At 43.8% G+C, this 22,047-nt stretch overlaps 1 protein-coding gene across 1 annotated transcript; it reads left to right on the top strand.

Moving 5' to 3' along the window:
- The first annotated feature begins 3,420 nt into the window (after positions 1-3,420).
- LOC121551300 (cAMP-dependent protein kinase catalytic subunit alpha) lies at positions 3,421-21,677 on the top strand. The gene is given in 11 exon segments (XM_041863875.2): positions 3,421-4,035; positions 6,723-6,784; positions 7,335-7,463; positions 7,743-7,841; positions 11,852-11,934; positions 12,104-12,230; positions 14,771-14,800; positions 14,802-14,867; positions 15,162-15,284; positions 17,954-18,118; positions 18,431-21,677. Coding segments are annotated over 11 exon segments (1,146 nt in total). The 5' UTR covers positions 3,421-3,899; the 3' UTR covers positions 18,557-21,677.
- Positions 21,678-22,047: the final 370 nt, after the last annotated feature.

Consider the following 22,047-nt stretch of genomic DNA (forward strand, 5'->3'; position numbering starts at 1 on the left):
GAATCCCACACTGTACTTGACTGAAGGAGAGCGGAGGGTGTGTGGGGGGGACTTTGGCCAGGGAGGGTGGGCTCCTGAAGGCACAGGGGCGGGGTCATATGATGCGGGTGGTGTGATCCTCTCCCGGCTGAACCGTGACGCTGAGGAGTCTCTTGAACATCATGTGATGAACAGCATTTAGAACAAGAGCACTCTCTGTGTGTGTGCCCTCCTGCCCATCTCTGGGTCGCGACTCCCTCTCAAGTTGCTCTGCGCAGCTTCTTTTAGTCAGTGCCATCAATTTGTTTCCCCTCTGCTTCCCTTTTCCTCTCTGGCCAGGGTCTCCTCTGTTCCACTATCTCTCTGCTTCTCTGTAAGTAGTGACTGTCTCTCCCTCATTGATATATCATGGTCTTTTAACCCTCTGTAACTGAAACATTCAGTTCTGCCATGGAAATGAACCACCTTTCCCTAATAGAGCTTTTCGAACGAGTGTGAATGCAATGCAGCATCCCATCCAAACTCCATGACATGCTTTTTCTGTGTACAAGTAGAGGAGTGGCAGTCCCGGAGAAGGTTTGTGTAAAAACCCAGTGTTGTGTAGGCTATGCATCCATAACACTAGCTGTGACATTAGCGTGCGCTTGGTTTGAACAAGTATCTGTGAAATGAGCCTCAGCTGCTTGTTGATGGTAGAGCATACGTGTGAAGAGTGGACCAGCCTGGTAGCGTTAACCCCTGTGTCTATGGGTCTGTGTCCCACTGAAATGAGGTCGCCCAGAGATCACAGCTCAACCGCCTCTCAGTTGTCAAAGCACACAGCTTTGTTTTTAAATGGTGTTTATGTAGTATTAATGAAGGAATTAGCGGAGAGCTGCACAGTGCTAAGAGCCGACCCCTGGGCGGGGGCAGAGGAGGTCCCAGGGCCGTCAGAAGTTTGTCCACATGCCACGCTTGACATCCTTATCAACCTGGATGGCCTCTCTGTGGGCCCGCCCTGATCCCCAGAGACAGGTGCTGACCGGGGGTCCAGACACTTACGCCCGCCACAGCACAGCAGCTTTTTTCAACTAGACAGCCAGAGGGAAAGGACAACATGCAGCCCGCTCTGAGCGACGAGACTATGGAGGACGGTGAGGGTTAATGTCTGGCTCAGGTGGACAGGGACCCTGTCGCCCGGCCTGCCATCTCTTCCCTGGTAAAGACGGACATAGCGGAGGCGTTGCCGTGGAGAGCTGAGCCAGGGCCCACAGGAAGGAGCAGGGTGGACAGTGTATGAGCTCAGGCAGGAAGTGGAGGAGCCTCTGGGCTCACTGCTGCACGGTGTCTGGCTTCGTCTCTACCTACATAACATAACAAGCTAGGGCAGGACAGCTTCAAGTCTCGTCAGCACTACAGGGACTGCAGATATCCCACCTACTATCCAGAATCCTCCAAGGGTCGGTGGACCTCCCCTCGTCCCGAAGTTCAGGGCTTCTCTCTGAAGGACACTTCTTCCTCGCTAGTTGCTACACGTCCTAGGCCGGTCCCCACCTCCAGCCCTGTGCCATGTCGGTGCTGCACAGGCTGGCGGGGAGGCTGTTCCAGCGTGCTGGGCCCTGTCTGGGAGACACCAGCAGTGGGGAGGGCAGACACTTCCAGCCACAGGAGGAGCCAGAGGCCTACTGCTGGAGTGAGTTAATGATTGACTGGACTGGCGCAGGGGGGCAGAGCCTGTTCCCACGGTCACTCAGGGAGTGAGGGGAGTGATTGGTTGGGCCAGTGGGAGTGACTAGAGGGGGGCAGGGGGGGTGTGACTGGGTGTGTTGGACACACAATCACACTGTTTTCCAGTTCTCTTGTGGATTTGGTGGTGTGTGTGTGTGTGTGTACTTGTTTTACTATACTTGTGAGTACCAAAAGCTCTCACAAATGCTAAATCAACTAACATTTGGAGAAGTGAGGACATTGTGCCGGTCCTCGCTTGTAAAAAGGCTATGTTGGGGTTAGAATTAGGGTTAGGGAAAAATAGGATTTTTAATGGGAATCAATTGTTGGTCCCCAAAAAGTCCAAGTATAGTAAGACATAGCTGTGTGTGCTGTGCAGGATGACTATGCTTTGGTCCGGGTTTTACGAAAGTAGACTGCATTTGATTAGCTTTGGTTTTGGCTAGGTTTGTTGTTTGTTGTTTGGACTGATGTTGTGTGACCCACACACAAAGCTCTTTTGAATCAGCACCTCGTGTTTGCTGTGTTGCCTGGTGTCGGCTGCGTCACACCAAAGTTCCAGGGAAGCTGTTTGTCTGTCTCCCGGGAAACCCTGTCGGTGTGTCTCTGTCCAGCAGGGTTCCCTTTTATATGGGCTCCGGGCCACGTGTCTGTCTCGGGGACAAGATGTCTGACTCACCCTAGCTTCCTTCAATGTGTGTTTGCATATCTGAACATGTCAGTCAATCTCTATATGAAATGACATGCATTTGGCCCTGTGATGCGACACTGTCAAGGTGGAGCTTTCACTGTGGCTATAAATATCTGTGTGGTTGGGGCTTGGTGGCGTGGTCTACACTGGCTTGCATAACAGGGCCAGGTTGGTATTTGTATCGCACAGCACTTCTTGACTCCCTTTTTTAAAGGGGCTTTGTTCTTCTGGGCATGCTCAGATACTCTTGTCAGAATGCCCAGTCACTCTCACCTCTCGTAACTCCAAGTGCTGACTAAACCTAAGCACCTGACACCACCAGTACAGTGGCCAGAGAAGCAAACCACGAGGATTGTAAGGACTGAGGTCTGTGAAGTGGCTGGGATGTGGACTTATCAGTTATTTCCTCTGTACTCTCTCACACCCAACAGATGTCTCTGCATCCTCTTTCACTTCCTCTAACTCCCCCCACTATCTCTATCACTCACTCAACACCAGTGTGGCTTTCTGTATCCCCCCGTCTCTGTATGTGCAGCTCCACTCGTCCTCGGACTCTGTCTCTAATGCGTTGCCTGTGGGCTGTGTGCTCTATAAATTAGGTCTGATGTGGTTTGGCGGGCTCCAGAGCGAAATCTCGGTCAGCGCGCCCCAACCTAACCCCCAGTGCCTGCGTCACAGGGTCCCAGCCAAGCCCAGGGGAGAGATGGGATTGATCGGGACATCGATCCTGGACACTGGGGCATGTTGCATTGGGCACTAGAGGGAATGTGCTTTTGTTACTGCTGTGGTTTTTCTTTAGAAAATATCCTCTTTGGGAAAACATCCCAAATAGTTTCACACCGCCCCGCTGTGGCATCTCACATGGGTACTTACATAGGTCCAGGAGGTTTTCCTGACCACATGATCTGAGCTGGAAAAACTATTGGTCTACTGATGGGTTGTGTTGATGAGAGTAATATTGATGGTACCAGGAATTCAGGATGATCTCCTGGTTTGACAGAGCAGAGGACTGTCATGAGTCATAACTTTTTTTTTTTTTTTTTTTTCCATAGGAGTTCCTCTCTGGGCTTCATAACTATAACCCCTGGCTGTGGTGATGCCCCTCCCCCTGGTGACCAGGCACCTGCTGTTGATCAGTGTGTGTGTGTGTTTACAGGATTGGGAGCAGGAGGTAGAACTGTGTGCAGAATAAATATAGATACAAACAGAGCACAGGTCCAATTGATCTATGTGAGTTGTTGTAATGAGAGCACAGCGCTGTGGGCTTTGTTCGTTTGGCTCTGGACTACCAGGGGCTCTGGCTGCTGAGTGAGCTCTGCTCTGTGCCCAGCCAGGACACAGTAGAGACAGACAGGGGAAACTGGAAAAGTGAATATAGAAGGTGAGAGAAGAAACCAAGGAAGTTTGAGGTGGTCTGTGGATTTCTGGAGGAGAACATGACAGGAGAAGGGGAGATGAGCCAACCACTGTGAGGAGGAACGAGGAAGAAGAGGCAGGTAGCGACGTAGTAGCGACAGGGCTGATGTCAGGCTCAGACAGCCACAGGAAGAGCTCCAGGAGGCATGGTAGCAGGAAGAGGGAGTCTGGGTCCACCTCCGGCTCCGGGGCTGCAGAGGCAGCGGCTGCAGCACCAGAGATGCCCATAGTCATCCCTGACGGTAAGGGAGGGTGGCAGTGGAGAAGGACCAGGAATCACCTTCCACCCAGCACACGGTAGTCATGGCAGCCAAGCCTCGCAAATCTAACAAAAACAAAGGCTTCGCTAGATCAAGTCGATTCCACTTGGGCCATTGTTGGTTTAACTGTTGAGCTGTTTGATAGCTAGACAGAACTTCACTCCTTAGTTCTGGCTGTAGGCCTACAGTATGGAAGGGGTGTCTTCTATGGGAGACTCTGTTGGGGTTTACTTAGCTGGGAATGGAGGAACACACTGACTGGGAAATGTACTCTCCCAGGAGGCTAGTCTGGTTTTCTTCTCAATGACTCTGGCATGGGAGCAACATGGTTGTAGTCATGTTTATATGAACTTTGGTCATGTTTATATGAACTTTGGTCAGTGCCGCTCTCTGGCCTTCCTCTTCTGTTGGAGTTGGTGTTCTCCAGAGAGGAGAGAACTGCTATAGAGCTGCTAGAGGTGTGCTTTTTGTTTATAGCCCCATTGTGAGTGGAGAAAAGCAGAACCACTGAGGAGATATTGGTGCCGATCACAAAGGTTTGTGTGGCTTTGAGGTTTTGACTGTTAAAGTGGTGCTACAGAGGTTTTGACTGTTAAAGTGGTGCTACAGAGGTTTTGAATCATTTCAGCCAGTAGTTTTGAAGGTAGTGCTCACGAGCCAAAACGGTTCCCCAACAATTGTATACAACGTCATCTATTTCCTATGATATGTTATGAATTCCAATTCGTACGATGTGTTACGAGTTTGTATGTGCTTTTACTATGAAAGGGACGAGCACGCAACTCACCTGAACAAAAATGTTTATTGAATGTAAGGATTGTGTGGCTTTCTCTGCCAGGAGAAGATTACATATGGTGTATTAGGCTATGCATGCATGAGCCATACATTGACACAGAAGATTTTCAAGATCTGTTTAATCTTTTAATTTAAAGATAATTGCATACTGGTTTAAGAGCGAGGGTGACAGATTTAAATGTTCAGCTTTCCTCTGACAAACCCATCGATTTACTGTAGTGTACTTATTCTCCTCCTCCTCCCCCCTGTCCTCAGCCCTCGGTCTCCTATAGTAGTACTTCCTTACTAGTAGTAGCCAGTCAGCCAGAGTCCCCAGTGTTGAGTGGTACTGGTACTTCCTTACTAGTAGTAGCCAGTCAGCCAGAGTCCCCAGTGTTGAGTGGTACTGGTACTTCCTTACTAGTAGTTGCCAGTCAGCCGGAGTCCCCAGTGTTGAGTGGTACTTCCTTACTAGTAGTAGCCAGTCAGCCGGAGTCCCCAGTGTTGAGTGGTACTGGTACTTCCTTACTAGTAGTAGCCAGTCAGCCGGAGTCCCCAGTGTTGAGTGGTACTGGTACTTCCTTACTAGTAGTAGCCAGTCAGCCAGAGTCCCCAGTGTTGAGTGGTACTTCCTTACTAGTAGTAGCCAGTCAGCCAGAGTCCCCAGTGTTGAGTGGTACTGGTACTTCCTTACTAGTAGTTGCCAGTCAGCCGGAGTCCCCAGTGTTGAGTGGTACTTCCTTACTAGTAGTAGCCAGTCAGCCGGAGTCCCCAGTGTTGAGTGGTACTGGTACTTCCTTACTAGTAGTAGCCAGTCAGCCGGAGTCCCCAGTGTTGAGTGGTACTGGTACTTCCTTACTAGTAGTAGCCAGTCAGCCGGAGTCCCCAGTGTTGAGTGGTACTGGTACTTCCTTACTAGTAGTAGCCAGTCAGCCGGAGTCCCCAGTGTTGAGTGGTACTGGTACTTCCTTACTAGTAGTAGCCAGTCAGCCAGAGTCCCCAGTGTTGAGTGGTACTGGTACTTCCTTACTAGTAGTAGCCAGTCAGCCGGAGTCCCCAGTGTTGAGTGGTACTGGTACTTCCTTACTAGTAGTAGCCAGTCAGCCAGAGTCCCCAGTGTTGAGTGGTACTGGTACTTCCTTACTAGTAGCAGCCAAGCCAGCTGGAGTCCCCAGTGTTGAGTGGTACTGGTACTTCCTACTAGTAGCAGCCAAGCCAGCTAGAGTCCCCAGTGTTGAGTGGTACTGGTACTTTCATACTAGTAGCAGCCAAGCCAGCCAGAGTCCCCGGTGTTGAGTGGTACTGGTACTTTCATATTGGTAGCAGCCCGCCAGTGTCCTCAGTGTTGAGGCACAGATAGATATGAGCAGGGAGAAATGAGGAAGGGCTGGTATCTACATGTTCCCACAGAGCACATAGGGATCAGCCCAATAAAGATAAGATGGAGAGATGTGCTGCACTTCTGCATGTGATGCCGTGTCTGTGTGCGTGCATGCGAGAGTGTGCGAATGTATAAAGGTTATGATAAGTCACTTTGGAGTGGATAAAATCTCTTACTAGAGATACATTCACACAGACTGCCTGTATTGATTGGCTCTCTGCTCCCGTTCTGACATGGCTGGAGGAGGAAGTATTAGATAACATGAGCTCGGTTGTGCCACAGGTACTGTACACAGAAGACCCATTCCAACACACGCTCATGTTCATCTCCAAAATATCACAATCTAGCCTTAAAGAGAAGTCTTTATATTATAGCGCTGGTCAGTGGTTATAAAGATGACACTTTTTTCTAAACACATGCACAACATCATCCTCATTCTCATCAAAATGTGTCTGATTGAATCTGTTTCATGAAGTAGGGTAGGTGCTAAAACATCCGTTTGCTCTGTTTACAGTGAAGGAGTTTCTTGCCAAAGCCAAAGAAGATTTCCTCAAGAAATGGGAGAATCCAGCACAGGTGAGTCAGGAAAGAGGGAGGTGTGGGAATGAATGACACGCCTCCTGCACATGCTCAGAAAGACCCCAGCATACAAGCCCAGCCCAGTGTCAGTCAGACCTGGGTGAGAGAAGGAATGTGTGCCCTCTGCTGGATCTAACAAGACTCACACTTGTTGGAACTTTTCATTTTCTTAGCTTTGAGGCATACACAATAAATGAGCCTGGTCTACATAGAATTTTACTGATTATGTGCAGCATTTAGCATAACACTTTCCCCCCTTTTTTTATTTTAGCATAACACAAGTTTAATTTGCTATTGTAGTAATGTAAAAATATGACTCATACCTTTGCTGCAATATGTGTGCACAGGCAGGACTAACAACAGTTGCTGTGATGCATTGCACTTTTTGAATGTCACAGAATCTGTATCATATGATGTTTTTTTTGACCGGACAGTGTGAAGTTTGATGGATAGATAGACGGTTGCAGTCCAGTGTTACCACTCAGCCTGACTCTGGCTGGTTTGTGTGCTTGTTTCCCTGTTCTAACTGACATGTTCTCCTCTCCAGAACACTGCAGCCCTGGATGGCTTTGACCGCCTGAAGACCCTGGGCACGGGCTCGTTTGGTCGAGTCATGCTGGTCAAGCACAAAGAGTCGGGCCAGCATTTTGCCATGAAGATACTTGACAAACAGAAGGTACAGTAATGTGGCCTGGGGAGTCAGTTGTGCATTGGTTTTCAGAGTTGGGGTTGATTTCATTCAAATTCAGTTAGTGAACTGACTCCAAGTCCTCTTTTACAGTGCATGTATATGGCTTTTTTATGTTAATGAATACGAATTTGTATTAATCTCATGCATTGATTTATGTGAAATGGAATTGAACCCTGGTGCTGTTACTGTCTCTTGGCCGATTCGTCCGAGATTTAGGGGGCTCTCCTTGCTTAACAAAGAGTGTCCTGGTTTGTTCCCCCTCAGGTTGTGAAGCTGAAGCAGATAGAACACACACTGAATGAGAAACGCATCCTGCAGGCCGTCAGCTTTCCCTTCCTGGTGCGGTTGGAGCACTCTTTCAAGGTACTGCTGGACGCGTGTGTGTGTGCATGCGTTCGTGTGTGTGTGTGTGTGTGTGTGTGCGTCAAGGGTTTCCGTTAGCCGGTAATAGCCAGCTTTTGGCCGTAAACGTTTTTTTAAAAGGCTAAAAATATAATTGACACCTGCCAAAATCAAAACTTTGAAATAATGCTTTTTAGCCTATTCAATTATGGAAATACCAGTTGATGTAAATACATTAGACCGATAAGACATGATCGGTCAATGGTTTAGTTTGCATAATTTTGTGGAATTAAATTGGCACGTGTGTATATTTGTTATGTATCTTATCAGCATACAGATACAGAACCTTTGAGCGGAAAATCTGTCAGACAGCGCTTTTTATAAGCCCAATCATTGCGCAATAATTCTAAATGCAATCATGTGTTAAAAATAGTTTTTGGGCCAAGATTAAAAATAGCGAATGTTATTTCTCAACTGGTAATTGAAGCGTGCTTCCCATTCAAATGCATAGGCAACGGAAGGCAGGCTTCATCAGCGCGTCACACTACTTTGCAAAAAGCTGGATGCAGTATGCATTTTGAAAACATATAGCTACTTAATTATTTGCAACCTGAACGTTTTACTACATATTATGAGGCATGTTTTACCTTGCTTCAAAGTAGCCTAGAATCCGACCATATCCGTGGAGGCAATTATTTTATAAAGACTTCCATATGCCATTGAAACCAGTAGCATATTTCTCATGTTCTATTGGTTTTCAACTTTTTTTTCATTGTCCGGTAGCCAAATGCACATTTGCACGTCGCCTACTGCCTTGGTGCATTGCTGCGCTAATAATGTTATTAGTTTATCAACATTTTAAGCTAAACGTTCTGATCTGTTGCATCAGGTTAATTTATTTTTAGCATTGTTTTATGTAGCCTAGGCCTACTGGTTGGATGGATTTGGGATCTATCGTCCTACAACTGTCACAGAGTCTTTGAGCTATTTCTATCTCGACAAGCTGACCAATAGAATAGGTCAACTTTTCTGCTATGGGGAATAGTAGATTGACATACATTACCAGTCAAAAGTTTGGACACACCTACTCATTCAAGGGTTTTTCTTTATTTTTACTATTTTCTACATTGTAGAATAATAGTGAACACATCAAAACTATGAAATAACACATATGGAATCATGTAGTAACCAAAAAAGTCTTAAACAAATCAAAATATATTTTAGATTCTTCAAAGTAGCCACCCTTTGCCTTGATGACAGCTTTGCACACTCTTGGCATTCTCTCAACCAGCTTCATGAGTAATGCTTTTCCAACTGTCTTGAAGGAGTTCCCAAATATGCTGAGCACTTGTTGGCTGCTTTTCCTTCACTCTGCGATCGAACTCATCCCAAACCATCTCAATTGAGTTGAGGTCGGGTGATTGTGGAGGCCAGGTCATCTGATGCAGCACTCAATCACTCTCATTCTTGGTCAAATAGCCCTTACACAGCCTGGAGGTGTGTTTTGAGTCATTGTCCTGTTGAAAAACAAATGATAGTCCCACTAAGCGCAAACCAGATGGGATGGCGTATCGCTGCAGAATGCTGTAGTAGCCATGCTGGTTAAGTGTGCCTTGAATTCTAAATAAATTACCGACAGTGTCACCAGCAAAGCACCCCCACACCATCACACCACCTCCTCCGTGCTTCACGGTGGGAACCACACATGCAGAGATAATCCGTTCACCTACTCTGCGTCTCACAAAGACACGGCGGTTGGAACCAAAAATCTCAAATTTGGACTCATCAGACCAAAGGACAGATTTCCACCGGTCTAATGTCCATTGCTCGTGTTTCTTGGCCCAAGCGAGTCTCTTATTATTGGTGTCCTTTTAGTAGTGGTTTCTTTGCAGCAATTCGACCATGAAGGCCTGATTCATGCAGTCTCCTCTGAGCAGTTGATGTTGGGATGTGTATGTTACTTGAACTCTGAAGCATGTATTTGGGCTGCAATCTGAGGTGCAGTTAACTCTAATGAATTTATCATCTGCAGCAGAGGTCTTCCTTTCCTGTGGCAGTCCTCATGAGAGCCTGTTTCATCATAGCGCTTGATGGTTTTTGCTACACTGCACTTGAAGGAACTTTCAAAGTTCTTGAAATTTTCCGGATTGACTGACCTTCATGTCTTAAAGTAATGATGGACTGTCATTTCTCTTTGCTTATTTGAGCTGTTCTTGCCATAATATGGACTTGGTCTTTTACCAAATAGGGACTATCTTCCGTATCCCCCCCTACCTTGTCACAACACAACTGATTGGCTCAAACGCATTAAGAAGGAAATAAATTCCACAAATTAACTTTTAAGAAGGCACACCTGTTAATTGAAATGCATTCCAGGTGACTACCTCATGAAGCTGGTTGAGAGAATGCCAAGTGTGTGCAAAGCTGTCATCAAGGCAAAGGGTGGCTACTTTGAAGAATCTAAAATATAAAATATATTTTGATTTGTTTAACAATTTTTTGGTTACTACATGATTCCATATGTGTTAATTCATAGTTTTGATGTCTTCACTATTGTTCTACAATGTAGAATATAGTAAAAATTAAGAAAAACCCTGGTACTGACTGGTACTGTAGGTTCATATGCGGCACGTCCATAAGGCTAGGGGAACCTAACTTTCCTTAAGGAAATTGAATTAAATTGCCAAAATTATATAGCCTGATTTAGGCTACTCTTGTCTATACAGAAATAAATAAAATCATTCAAAATTTGCTACTGAAAGCATGATTTGGCCACAGAGGATCATTAGCTTCCCCTGTGGATTGTTTTAAATCGCATTGCCTACAGTCGGAAGGAAAGGCAACACGCGCAATTTTGGTTGCCACTGTCAGTGAAAAGTAGAAGCCCATCTTGGCTTATCGCAATATTTCTAAATTAAATTGTGGGAAACAGTTTGGATAGCAAATGGCTATTGCTGTAGAGAGAAGACAATGAAAAGACTCATCTGTCTTTTAGTCATCAAAATTCAACTTAATTGAGCGAACAACATTAAGCCTATCTTATTGGCAACAGCTGAAAGCATCTGCCATATCCCTGGTGAATGCGCACTGCGCATATTCACTCTTTAACATTGTTGGGTCAGCGCCACTTTCCTCTTCCAGTTTAGATGGACCTTATATTCTATTTGTCTCCCCTACTCGTAGGCCTACTAGGCTATAGGGACAATGTCGTTTTTATTGATCTTTGTCAATGGCAGCAGAGTAGGCTACCCTGTCATTTGTCGTATTAAAAAAGATTCTGCTAATGTCTCCAGTCATATAAAGTGTAGTAGAATTGCATGAAATGTGTTTTTCCATGCAAATAAAGAAGAAACGTATCTGATATAGCCCATAGCCCAGGCCTCTACGCTATAGGCGCACAGCCATGCATTGAACAGTCTTTTTTTGCGAACAGTGATTGAGTTATATTATTATCCTAAATTATCCAAGACTATCCAATCTACTCATCACATTACGAATAGTAGGCTATCTTACATAAGCCTGCAAATGCCATGATGCATGGAATGTTTTATTATAAAGGGGTATTTTTATGGTGAAAATGTGCTTCCCCAAACTTGAAACTCACGCTCCGCCTATGCGTAGGCTAGTGATTTTGCTATTCGTTACTCGTCTTCTTGGCTGACAAAAAGTAAATGTGGACAGTTATTCTAACATCTTCAAAGTGCACAGGAAGGACACACGTCATTGCATCCTCGACTTGCATGTTCTGTTAAGATGAATTACCATAATCTAAATGTGATTTCTGTCATTCTGAGCACCGTGGGTGGACGCCCTAATCAGGTTACGCACCCAATGCAAATGGGTCCAGTACATTTCTCAAATATCTGGTAAAATAAAATGCTGCCGGTCAAATGTCCGGCGCCACATTTTCATAACGGAAACCCTGGTGTGTGTGTGTGTGTGTGTGTGTGTGTGCGCACATACACGTTTGTGCCATGAAAAAGGTGAGGTTCACATCAACTCAAATTTCTCAAATATTTTGCTCTCTGTAGGACAACACTAACCTGTATATGGTGATGGAGTATGTCCCTGGTGGTGAGATGTTCTCACATTTAAGGAGAATTGGCAGGTTCAGGTGAGTCTGTTTACCTGTCTCCCACTGTTGGAAATATAACCAAATGGCTACAGTAGTTAACCTTCCCTATTTTCCATAGACCATAACTCCACAACAGCCTCCTAGTAAATATATTGTGGTGTCCACATGACCCTCTGACCTCTCGCTCGTTCTCTTTCTCTGCCTGCAGTGAGCCCCACGCCCGCTTCTACGCCGCCCAGATTGTTCTGACCTTTGAATACCTTCACTCACTGGACCTCATCTACCGAGATCTGAAGCCTGAGAACCTGCTCATTGACAACCAGGGATACATACAGGTGAGAACACGCATAGTCAAATGGCTAGCTAGCTATACAGGTACTGTAGAACTAATGGAGAACAAGCATGGGTGTACTGTACATACTACACATGAAATGCATTATACATGCCCTGATTTTGAAAATGCTCTTAACTCTAGAACCGCCAACGGCCACTGACGTTTGATTTTGTAAATAAAAAATCAGCCCCCACCAAAAAAGCGATATCCTGCTCCTTCCCTGACTTTTCCTAAATGTTTGTATTTTACACTACTCATTTGTCAGATTTTTGAAATCACAAACAGAAAAGTATTTAGAGCCTTTTTACTAGTTTTTTTAACACCTATTCCTGACTTAACCCGACCAAGACAATGTGCTGTAGGACGTTGGTACCCAGCCAGGCGCTAATGTGTCCCTCTCTCCTCACTGAATGAATGACAAATGGATGAATGGGCGATAATTGTGCACCTTACTTGACAATTGAATTTAAATGAGGCCTAACTGAATGATAAGAAAGGGTGAAGAGGTTGATTTAATTTAGAAATACAATAGTGTAATGATGAGTCTGTTCACACGTGATAAGGGTTAGCCTATAGACAAGATTAAATTGACAATCTGATGAGATGCAGGAAAAGGAGCATCACTAACAAATCCTCCTTCAGTCACATGAAGGTAAAACATTTTGATTTCTATATAGCATCAGAAAGGGCATATTCTGCTGTTTGTATGACACTTACCTTTGTCAAACAACTCAAAGTTCAAGAGGTGCAGCTCTATTTCCAAATGTAACTTTTTTCCAAGAATATCCATGCTGTCCATGCATTCAGCACATGACCATTCGCGCGGCAGCATTGCTCTGGCTACTAAGCAAAAACTAGTAACATATAATACCATTTGAATTAAAATATGGTATTCTGTCGTCAATGGATGAATGGGTGATAGAAACTGGTAATGGTGCATGTGACTTCAATGAACTGAATGATGAGGAGGGTGATTGAATTTAGAACAATAGTGTAATGATGAAGAATTGTGGGCGGTCAATTTTTTTTAAATGGAAATTGTATGTAATTTCCACTCAGAGTCAAATCAGACACTGAGTACAACATACAATGTGTGTAGTTCCCAATGGCAAGCCAAACCAAACGAATGGACGCACTGACAGCATTGCAAATGCTGCAGAATTGATATGTTGAATCAGATGGAGGATCAGATATTGAGCTTGAAATCGACATTGCTGAGGAAGTCTTCATCTGATTCTGATGTTGACTTTGAGCCTTCGCCTCTGATGCCTGAGCCTCGCCACAGAAAAACCAGAACAGAGTCAACTGTGACGGTGATCACAACTGCCACGTGAGACAGGAGTCTGTGAGGGATGGCACGGCTTGGTTAGAAAAGAGTGACGAGTTTGTGACATGCAGATGTTGCAGCACATCAGAGATTATACTGTTGCTCATGCGCACTGAAAAGGAAAGAGTACGTGGGATGTCTGTGGATGAACTCAAAGCATTTATTGCACTCTTGTATGTCCGTGGGGCATACGGCAGAAAGAGCATGGGTGTGGAGTCATTTTGGTGTGATTGGTATGGGGTGGACTTTTTCCGAGAGACCATGCCACGCAACCGCTTCAGAGAGATGATGCGACACCTGTGGCAGGTGCACATGAAACAAGGCCCATGAAAACTGCTCAGTGCAACCGATTTTGTGTGCTGACTGTGGACCTGAAGACGAGATTGATTCATGTGTAAAGGCACGCGTATAAGGGCGCAATACAGTGTCGATACAATCAACAAATGACTGTTTTTATATCTTGTTCATGCACTGGTGCTTTTGTTTAGGAATACAGCAAATAATTTCACGTGCGCACCTGGCTGGTTATATTATCTTTTTAGTTTCTACTTTGTCAAAAGAAGCTGTAACTGGCCTTCATTAATTACTATAACTATTACTAATCAAATCTACAAATAAAGTAGATCAAATGGATTACACTGTAATGCTTTTTATTGTAAGGGAAACAAAAATAGGCTATAGGCTACGTTTTTTCTAGGACTTAGAGTCAAGAATATGTTTTGTATAATTCTACTATCTAAACAAATAACTGTTTTTAATTGATACATTTCCACAAATATTTCTACATGCAATTAATCCTCTATAATAGTTGATGCACTATTTATCAAGTGTTGGGTCTTATGTTTGCTGCACCTTGCGGGTTGATATGCATCTGATGCATATGCTAAAGGGACGGCTGATAACGTTCTCTAGCGGGTGCTCATAGGCTCGAATCTGTGGACAGGCGGTCCTAGTGTTAAAGGGATAGCATGCTAGCCGATACCATAGACTTCCAGTGATTATGCTAACGCTAGTTAGCATTGGCTCGCAAAACTACCTCTTAACTTCCTTCATACTGGACACAGAAACATACAAAATGGTATCTAGAAGTTCATCTGACTCTGGGGAAGTAGATAAAGGGCCTCATTGCCAAAATCCTGGAAGTATAACTTTAAGCTAATGTCAGAACTGAACTGTTGATTGTCATTGCTGAGACACCTCTGTGTTCCTCCCAGGTAACAGATTTTGGTTTTGCAAAGCGAGTGAAAGGGCCGGACCTGGACGCTGTGTGGCACTCCGGAATACCTGGCCCCCGAAATCATCCTTAGCAAAGTGAGTGGTCACCACCAAACCCCCGGCCTGCCGTCACACCTCATATCCATAACAACACTGGGAGTTTTTACCACAACATAGGGGTCATTACCACGACACAGCAAAGATCATGTCACTACAGCCATTCATAAACAACTCGGACCATGATTACAACTGCTGACTAGAGAAGAGCCTATGTATGACACATTCCCATTCTTTCTTTTTGGGCTTAGTTCTGCCTCTTTCCCTGTGAATCTAACACTCTTTTTTTTTTCTCTACCCCCCGCTCTCTCTCGCTCTCTCTCTCTCTCTCAGGGTTATAATAAGGCAGTGGACTGGTGGGCTCTGGGCGTGCTGATTTATGAGATGGCTGCTGGCTATCCCCCCTTCTTCGCTGACCAGCCCATTCAGATCTATGAGAAGATTGTATCAGGGAAGGTGAGTACAGAGTACATCAGACAGAAACCCAGATTACGCTCTTCCTTTAAAATCTGCTTTCAGTACCAGTCAGATAATGCAGTTATCATTGTAATTTACCTCCAAACTAATTAGCTGTCTGTAGCTAGGTTTCCATCCAATTTGCAACGGTGGAATATTCTAAAATCTGCACAAAACAATATGCGCATTTTCCCACCAGATGTTTCCATCTTATTAGGCAAGTCAGTATTTTGACCATATCATCATTATTATGCATATTTCCCAACTCCAAGCTGTATAAACTGGAATGCTTATTGGATTGAAGGATATCAGGTGATGTGTATTTGTGTAATGAGGGAGGGTGTGGCCTAAGGAGATCAACAACCTATATCAAGGTGTGCATAATTATTAGGCAGCTTCTTTTCCTCAGGCAAAATGGGCCAAAATATTGATTTAACTGACACTGAAAAGTCAAAAATTGTAAAAAGTATTTCAGAGGGATGCAGCACTCTTGAAATTGCTAAGATATTGGGGCGTGATCACAGAACCATCAAACGTTTTGTTGCAAATAGTCAACAGGGTCGCAAGAACCGTGTTGAGAAAAAAAGACGCAAATTAACTGCCAAAGATTTGAGAAGAATCCAACGTGAAGCTACCAGGAACCCATTTATCCTCCAGTACTGTCATATTCCAGAACTGCAACCTACCTGGAGTGCCCAGAAGTACAAGGTGTTCAGTGCTCAGAGACATGGCCATGGTAAGGAAGGCTGAAACCCGACCACCACTGAACAAGACGCATAAGTTGAAACGTCAAGACTGGGCCAAGAAATATCTGAAGACTGATTTTTCAAAGGTTTTATGGACTGATGAGATGAGAGTGACTCTTGACTGACCAGATGGATGGGCCCGTGGCTGGATCAGTAACGGCACGGAGCTCCACTTCGACTCAGACGCCAGCAAGGTGGAGGTGGGGTACTGGTATGGGCTGGTATTATTAAAGATGAGCTAGTTGGACCTTTTCGGGTTGAAGATGGACTCAAACTCAACTCCCAAACCTACTGCCAGTTTTTAGAAGACACTTTCTTCAAGCAGTGGTACAGGAAAAAGTCTGCATCTTTCAAGAAGACCATGATTTTTATGCAGGACAATGCTCCATCGCATGCATCGAAGTACTCACCTGCGTGGCTAGCCAGTAAAGGCCGTAAAGATGAAAGAATAATGACATGGCCCCCTTCCTCACCTGACCTAAACCCTATTGAGAACTTGTGGTCCCTTCTTAAACGGTCGATTTACGGTGAAGGAAAACAGTACACCTCTCTGACCAGTGTCTGGGAGGCTGTGGTTGCTGCTGCACAAAAAGTTGATCGTCAACAGATCAAGAAACTGACAGACTCCATGGATGGAAGGCTTATGACTGTTATTGAAAAGAAGGGGTGGCCATATTGGTCACAGATTTTTATACTTTTTTTTGGAAATGTCAGAAATGTTTTTGTAAATTTTGAGTTGTTTGTTTATTATTCTCACTTTAACTGATGAAAATAAACAAGTGAGATGGGGAACTTTTCGTTTTTCATTTAGTTGCATAATAATTCTGCACACTAATAGTTGCCCAATAATTGTGCACACATAGATATTCTCCAAAGAAAGCCAAAACCTCACTTTTACTTTCTTAAATATTCAGGTTTGAGGTTTATTAACATTTTGGATTGACCGAGAGCACTGTAGTTGTTCAATAATACAATTAATCCTCAAACATACAACTTGCCTAATAATTGCACACAGTGTAAAAGGCTGTGCGTGATGACATGGTGCACATAATAACTATTTGAGGTCAATTCCCATGCACTGAATGAAAAATACAAGTTAAATGGGTTTACATCGCATTTTCAATTATACTGATGGTTTTGTCACAAAAACTGTTGCGTTATATAGCAAATGTGCCCACTCTGGTCTTGGCACGTGCGCTCTAGCCAACAGCTGGCAGATACAGTGCAGGGAGGCTACCTACATTATGAGATTATTATGGATAAGAGAGATATTATTTTGGGGTCAAACAGCAGCCAAGCACCGATCATCATGTCACCAGAATAAGACCCTCGGTATTTATTGGAAAGGTACATCAAGCTCATCACTTGAACTTTCACCACCCTGTGACGTTCATAACTTATTTAATCTGTAGTCTTTATAAACTGCATGCATTCCGGAGTCGTAGTGGGAGGACCACAACATATTATCGCGTGATTCCAAGTTTACTTCGGTATGATGGTCATTATATCAATATTTGCGCATAAAGGCGTTTCCACCGCCATTTCTCACATAATTAATTTTAGAGACACAAAGATCCCACCATGTTGAACGAACAAATTGTCTGTCGGCATTTATAAAATTATACCGACATTTCCTGTTTCCATCAGCTTGGTTGTGACTTTTTTTATGTCAGATCTAGGATCATCTTATCTATCTAGGATCATCTTATCTAGCCCCAATCTTAACCTTAAACATTAGGGGGGAAAGACTAAACAGGCCCTGTCAGAGTCTATGGGCAATCTCTGATCTTCTGTCCCTGAGTCATGTTTATTAGGGAAAGATTAGCGTTTCTGAAAGGGACATTTTTAGATAGTTCCTCCCTCTTTTACTTTGTTTCGGAAAGTTTTCTACTGAACACAACCCTGACGTGTCTCTGTCCCCAGGTGCGCTTTCCCTCCCACTTCAGCTCGGACCTGAAGGACCTGCTGAGGAACCTGCTCCAGGTGGACCTGACCAAGCGCTTCGGCAACCTGCGGAACGGAGTCAACGACATCAAGGGCCACAAGTGGTTCGCCACCACTGACTGGATCGCCATTTACCAGAGGAAGGTGAGAAGGCCTTTTTAAGGAGAGGTGTTGAGACAGAGGGAGATTGGGGGGGTTGGGAGAAGGCAGGATGTCTTAAGGGGTATGATTCAGAGCTGATGTCATTTGGCTTGGTCTTGTTTGGAGACATGTTACACATGCATTACTCACATAGTCTTACACAGAGCTGGAATGTTCTCCACTTGACTAATAACATGTCCGTAACCAGTGAATGACCAGTGACTGTCAGACATTATATGTCAGCAACTGAGGAGGAATGATACTGTGAGAGCTACAGTAGCAAGAATCTGAGTATTCTCTGTGTTGTGTTTTCAGGTGGAGGCACCGTTTATTCCCAAGTGCAAAGGCCCCGGTGACACCAGCAACTTTGACGACTATGAGGAAGAGGAAATCCGAGTCTCCTTCACAGAGAAATGTGGCAAGGAGTTTGCCGAGTTCTAGGCCCAACCAGGAGTAGCGGAAAGAGACAGGGATGTAGAGAGAAAAGGTGGGAACAGAAGGAACTGGGAGGAGAGGTGATTAGCTGGACTGCTAACTTGCATTTTGTAATTACGACATCAACAATGTAACCCACCCACCCCCCAAATGAAGAGAGAGTGAAAAAGGAGAGAAAAGACCTGAAAGAGCCAGCAGTGTTGCCTTTTCTGATTGTTTCTCACCTTGTTACTTATCCATGTCCTGTTTTCCCTCTTGTGTTTGTGGCAGGGGTAGAAGGGGCAGGGGCTGCACACTTTTGAGTCATTGCAGGCAGGTTGAGGTATTGATGTTCTGTTCTGGTACTGAATCTAGGCTCCTCCTGAGTGGGTCCTCTCTACAAGCTTCTCAATGAACGAGGGCATCTCATTCTTGTTTTGTAATTGTCCACCCACTCCTATCTTTTTACCCAGTTCCCCCCCCTCTGTCCTGAATCTGTCCAAGCAATACCAAGTCCAACAGATGTGCCTATCATAATGCCAACTGGTTGCAAAACCGTGTCGAAAGCATTGGTGCAGAGCTTTGGCTATTGGTGGCATCAGCCCTTGTGCCCTTTCTAGTTGAAAGCTTGACACTCTCTGCACACGCCTTCTGTCCGCTCGTTGTGGCATGATTATTGGGTTCAGAGGATTCTCTCATCGCTTGCAGTTCAGGCAGTGCTGACCACTTTTGATCAGAGAAACAACGATTTGTCTCTTTTCATTTAGGTCTTGCTACTTTATTTTTCGGGACCTGTGAAACAATTGTGTACATGAGCATTTCTAATGTTAATTAAATCTGTCTTTTCCTCTTCAACTGAATTTATTAGAGCATTTTAAAACCCTTTTGAGGATCATTGTGTCCTCTCAAGTCAATCTCTGTGCTTGTGTGTTAGTGTTCAAGGGTGGGTTAAAAAGCAGTGATTTGGCAGTGACTAACATAATGATCACACACTCCTCTCTGACTATTGTTTATTTAATTCATAGCACATTTATACATGTATGTTGATATTATTATAGAAAAACGTGAATATCCATCTTTTTTCCAAAGTTGTCTCTTAGCTGTGAAACCGAAATGAAGATTTCAGAAATATAGTATGAATTCTGCCAAATTCGCAAAAGTAAGGACATTGCTTACGCAAACATGTATGTCAGTTAACTATGAAGGTGGTGGTTTTTAATACGCAGGAAAAAGTAGCAAAATGTTTCAGCAAAATGATGCATGTTATTTTTGTACAATATCACTTTTAAAAGAAAGATGTGAAAGGATGTAAAGCTCTGGTCGTGGTGAGGTACCTGAGATTGTTCAAACTGACTCTCACCTGCCCCTTTTGTAGGATGGATCAAGGCCCACTTTTTATCTGCCAGAAATCATGTCATTTCATTCAGTGTTCAGTTAGATGTGAACGGTTAATGCTGATTTAATCATGTTAATTCACCAGCTCTGTTCAACTTTCTGCTGGCCTTTTTACTCTTAAATCATCATCTTCAAAAGGACACTCAGTCACCATTGTGACTGTTGGAAGTCAGGATGAGAATTTGTGAAAATATTTTCATTTTCCTCATGAGAAATGTATGTAACAATCTGATTTATGGATTTTGAAAAGCTATCGTGTGATTTTTATTATTTGATTTGCAATGTCGTCTTTTTGGATGCAAGACAATCGCAGCCCAAATCTCACCAATGGCTGGTGTGTAGACAGAGGTGCGATGACCCAACCCATTGACATGGTTTAGTTGATTTTCAACCATGCTTTGTTTTCCCCACAAGCTTTTATTTGGGGTAATAAGGTTATATTCATTTCCTATGTAAACACAATGTTGACAGTGATTCGGACACCCCACCAGCCTTTATCAGGCACCACACATTGTGCACCTCCTGAAAATGCATTTCTTGTATTTGATAATATACAGTATTTGTCATTCATTCAGTTTTGTCATTAAGTCTATTGTAGTATGGCTTATTTCTACCGAATGTTCACAAATCAAATTTATGAAAATGATTATTTGGCAGTCTAGAGGTTACATCTGGAGCGGTCTGGTAAGAAGGCTACTTTACAGGGGGGAAATAAGTGTATTGAGGGAGATAGACTTCCAAACTTGTGCTCTTTGAAGAAGAAATGTTATGTATTTTCTCACGGTTCTCTGAATTGTTTTTTTCTTGCATGTGACGAAACAACTGAAATGCAAGATGTCCCAGACCTATGACATGTTTTAATGACTTTGAGATCTGCAACCATTCATTTACCACAAACAACTGATATTTTGCTTGTTTCATTGTTGTGCATCCTCTGGTCTTTCTAAGCATCATTAGTAGTAATGGAGGGTCAGTGCCAGCTACAGGTATTCAGTCACCTCCACTGCCTTGCTAGAATCCTTCGAAGCACACCTCACTTCTCGAATCATGTCATATATATATTTTTTAAAGAAATGTGATTATGTTAGCCTAAGTTGTGACTAGAAAATTGGTCAATTGATGGTCTTCAGATAAAGATTTGTACCCTTTGGTCCTGCAAACAGTTAAGGTTTTGTGCTGGAAAAGTCAAACTCAGTGATTAGAGTGGAGGGATGAGCTCCTCAATCCACTTATGACACTGATGACATGACAGCTTTTTTTTATTTAATTTGGCTTTCCTGACCCATGACCTCATGTCTATGAAATGTTTTTTCCTGTTTATACTGACCGCCTCTCCCACTCCCCCAGTCATCATTATAACCCTATCCATCATCAGCTTTTCTGTGCTCATCTTTTCACTCTGTTTGATTGCCTTTGTTAGCATTCTAGTTTTACATACACTTCATATTGAACGTCTCCATTTTTTACATCATGGAGAAAACGTTGCTTTACTTTTCATATTTTCTAAGTGTATTTTCAACAAACAAAAAACATTTGAATCTTTTTCCTTCCCGATCTGGGTAGGGTGATGGTGTAGTGTATTGTACCCCCCTGGGAAACAATACTGTATATCTCTGCCTTTGACAGTCTTAATGATCTTACCTTCTGGAGAACTTGACGGATACCCTTAGGACACAACGAGTATGTTTAAAAAAAATATTAATATTTTGCAAGATGTATCATTCCAATAAAGTTTTACTTGTTAAAATTAAAATTGTATCAGTACATTTTGTAGATTATACAGACTGTTTTGCTAACAGAAAATGTGTATGTTGGCAGAAGATGTATTGCTGTTTGCACAGTACATTTGGTTGTTTTTGGTTTCAACCTGTGTGTGTGGCCTACATCTCGTATACAAATATGTATGTCAATCTGTCTATTCCTCAGGGGCCTTCCAGATGAGTGTTCAGCCTCTGGCCATCGATCCAGAAAAGGTCGGATGAGGATGGAGGAGAATACCTTCACTGATAAGATGGCTCCTGGCTATATGTCTGGTCTGGAGCCAGCCACCGCCATGGTAATAACAGCAGGTCCTCCTTATCCATCTGCATCTTGTAGGCCTACTACCGTGCTATCGTAGACAA

The sequence above is a fragment of the Coregonus clupeaformis genome, chromosome 35 (genome assembly GCF_020615455.1).
Source record: "Coregonus clupeaformis isolate EN_2021a chromosome 35, ASM2061545v1, whole genome shotgun sequence".
NCBI lineage: Eukaryota > Metazoa > Chordata > Actinopteri > Salmoniformes > Salmonidae > Coregonus > Coregonus clupeaformis.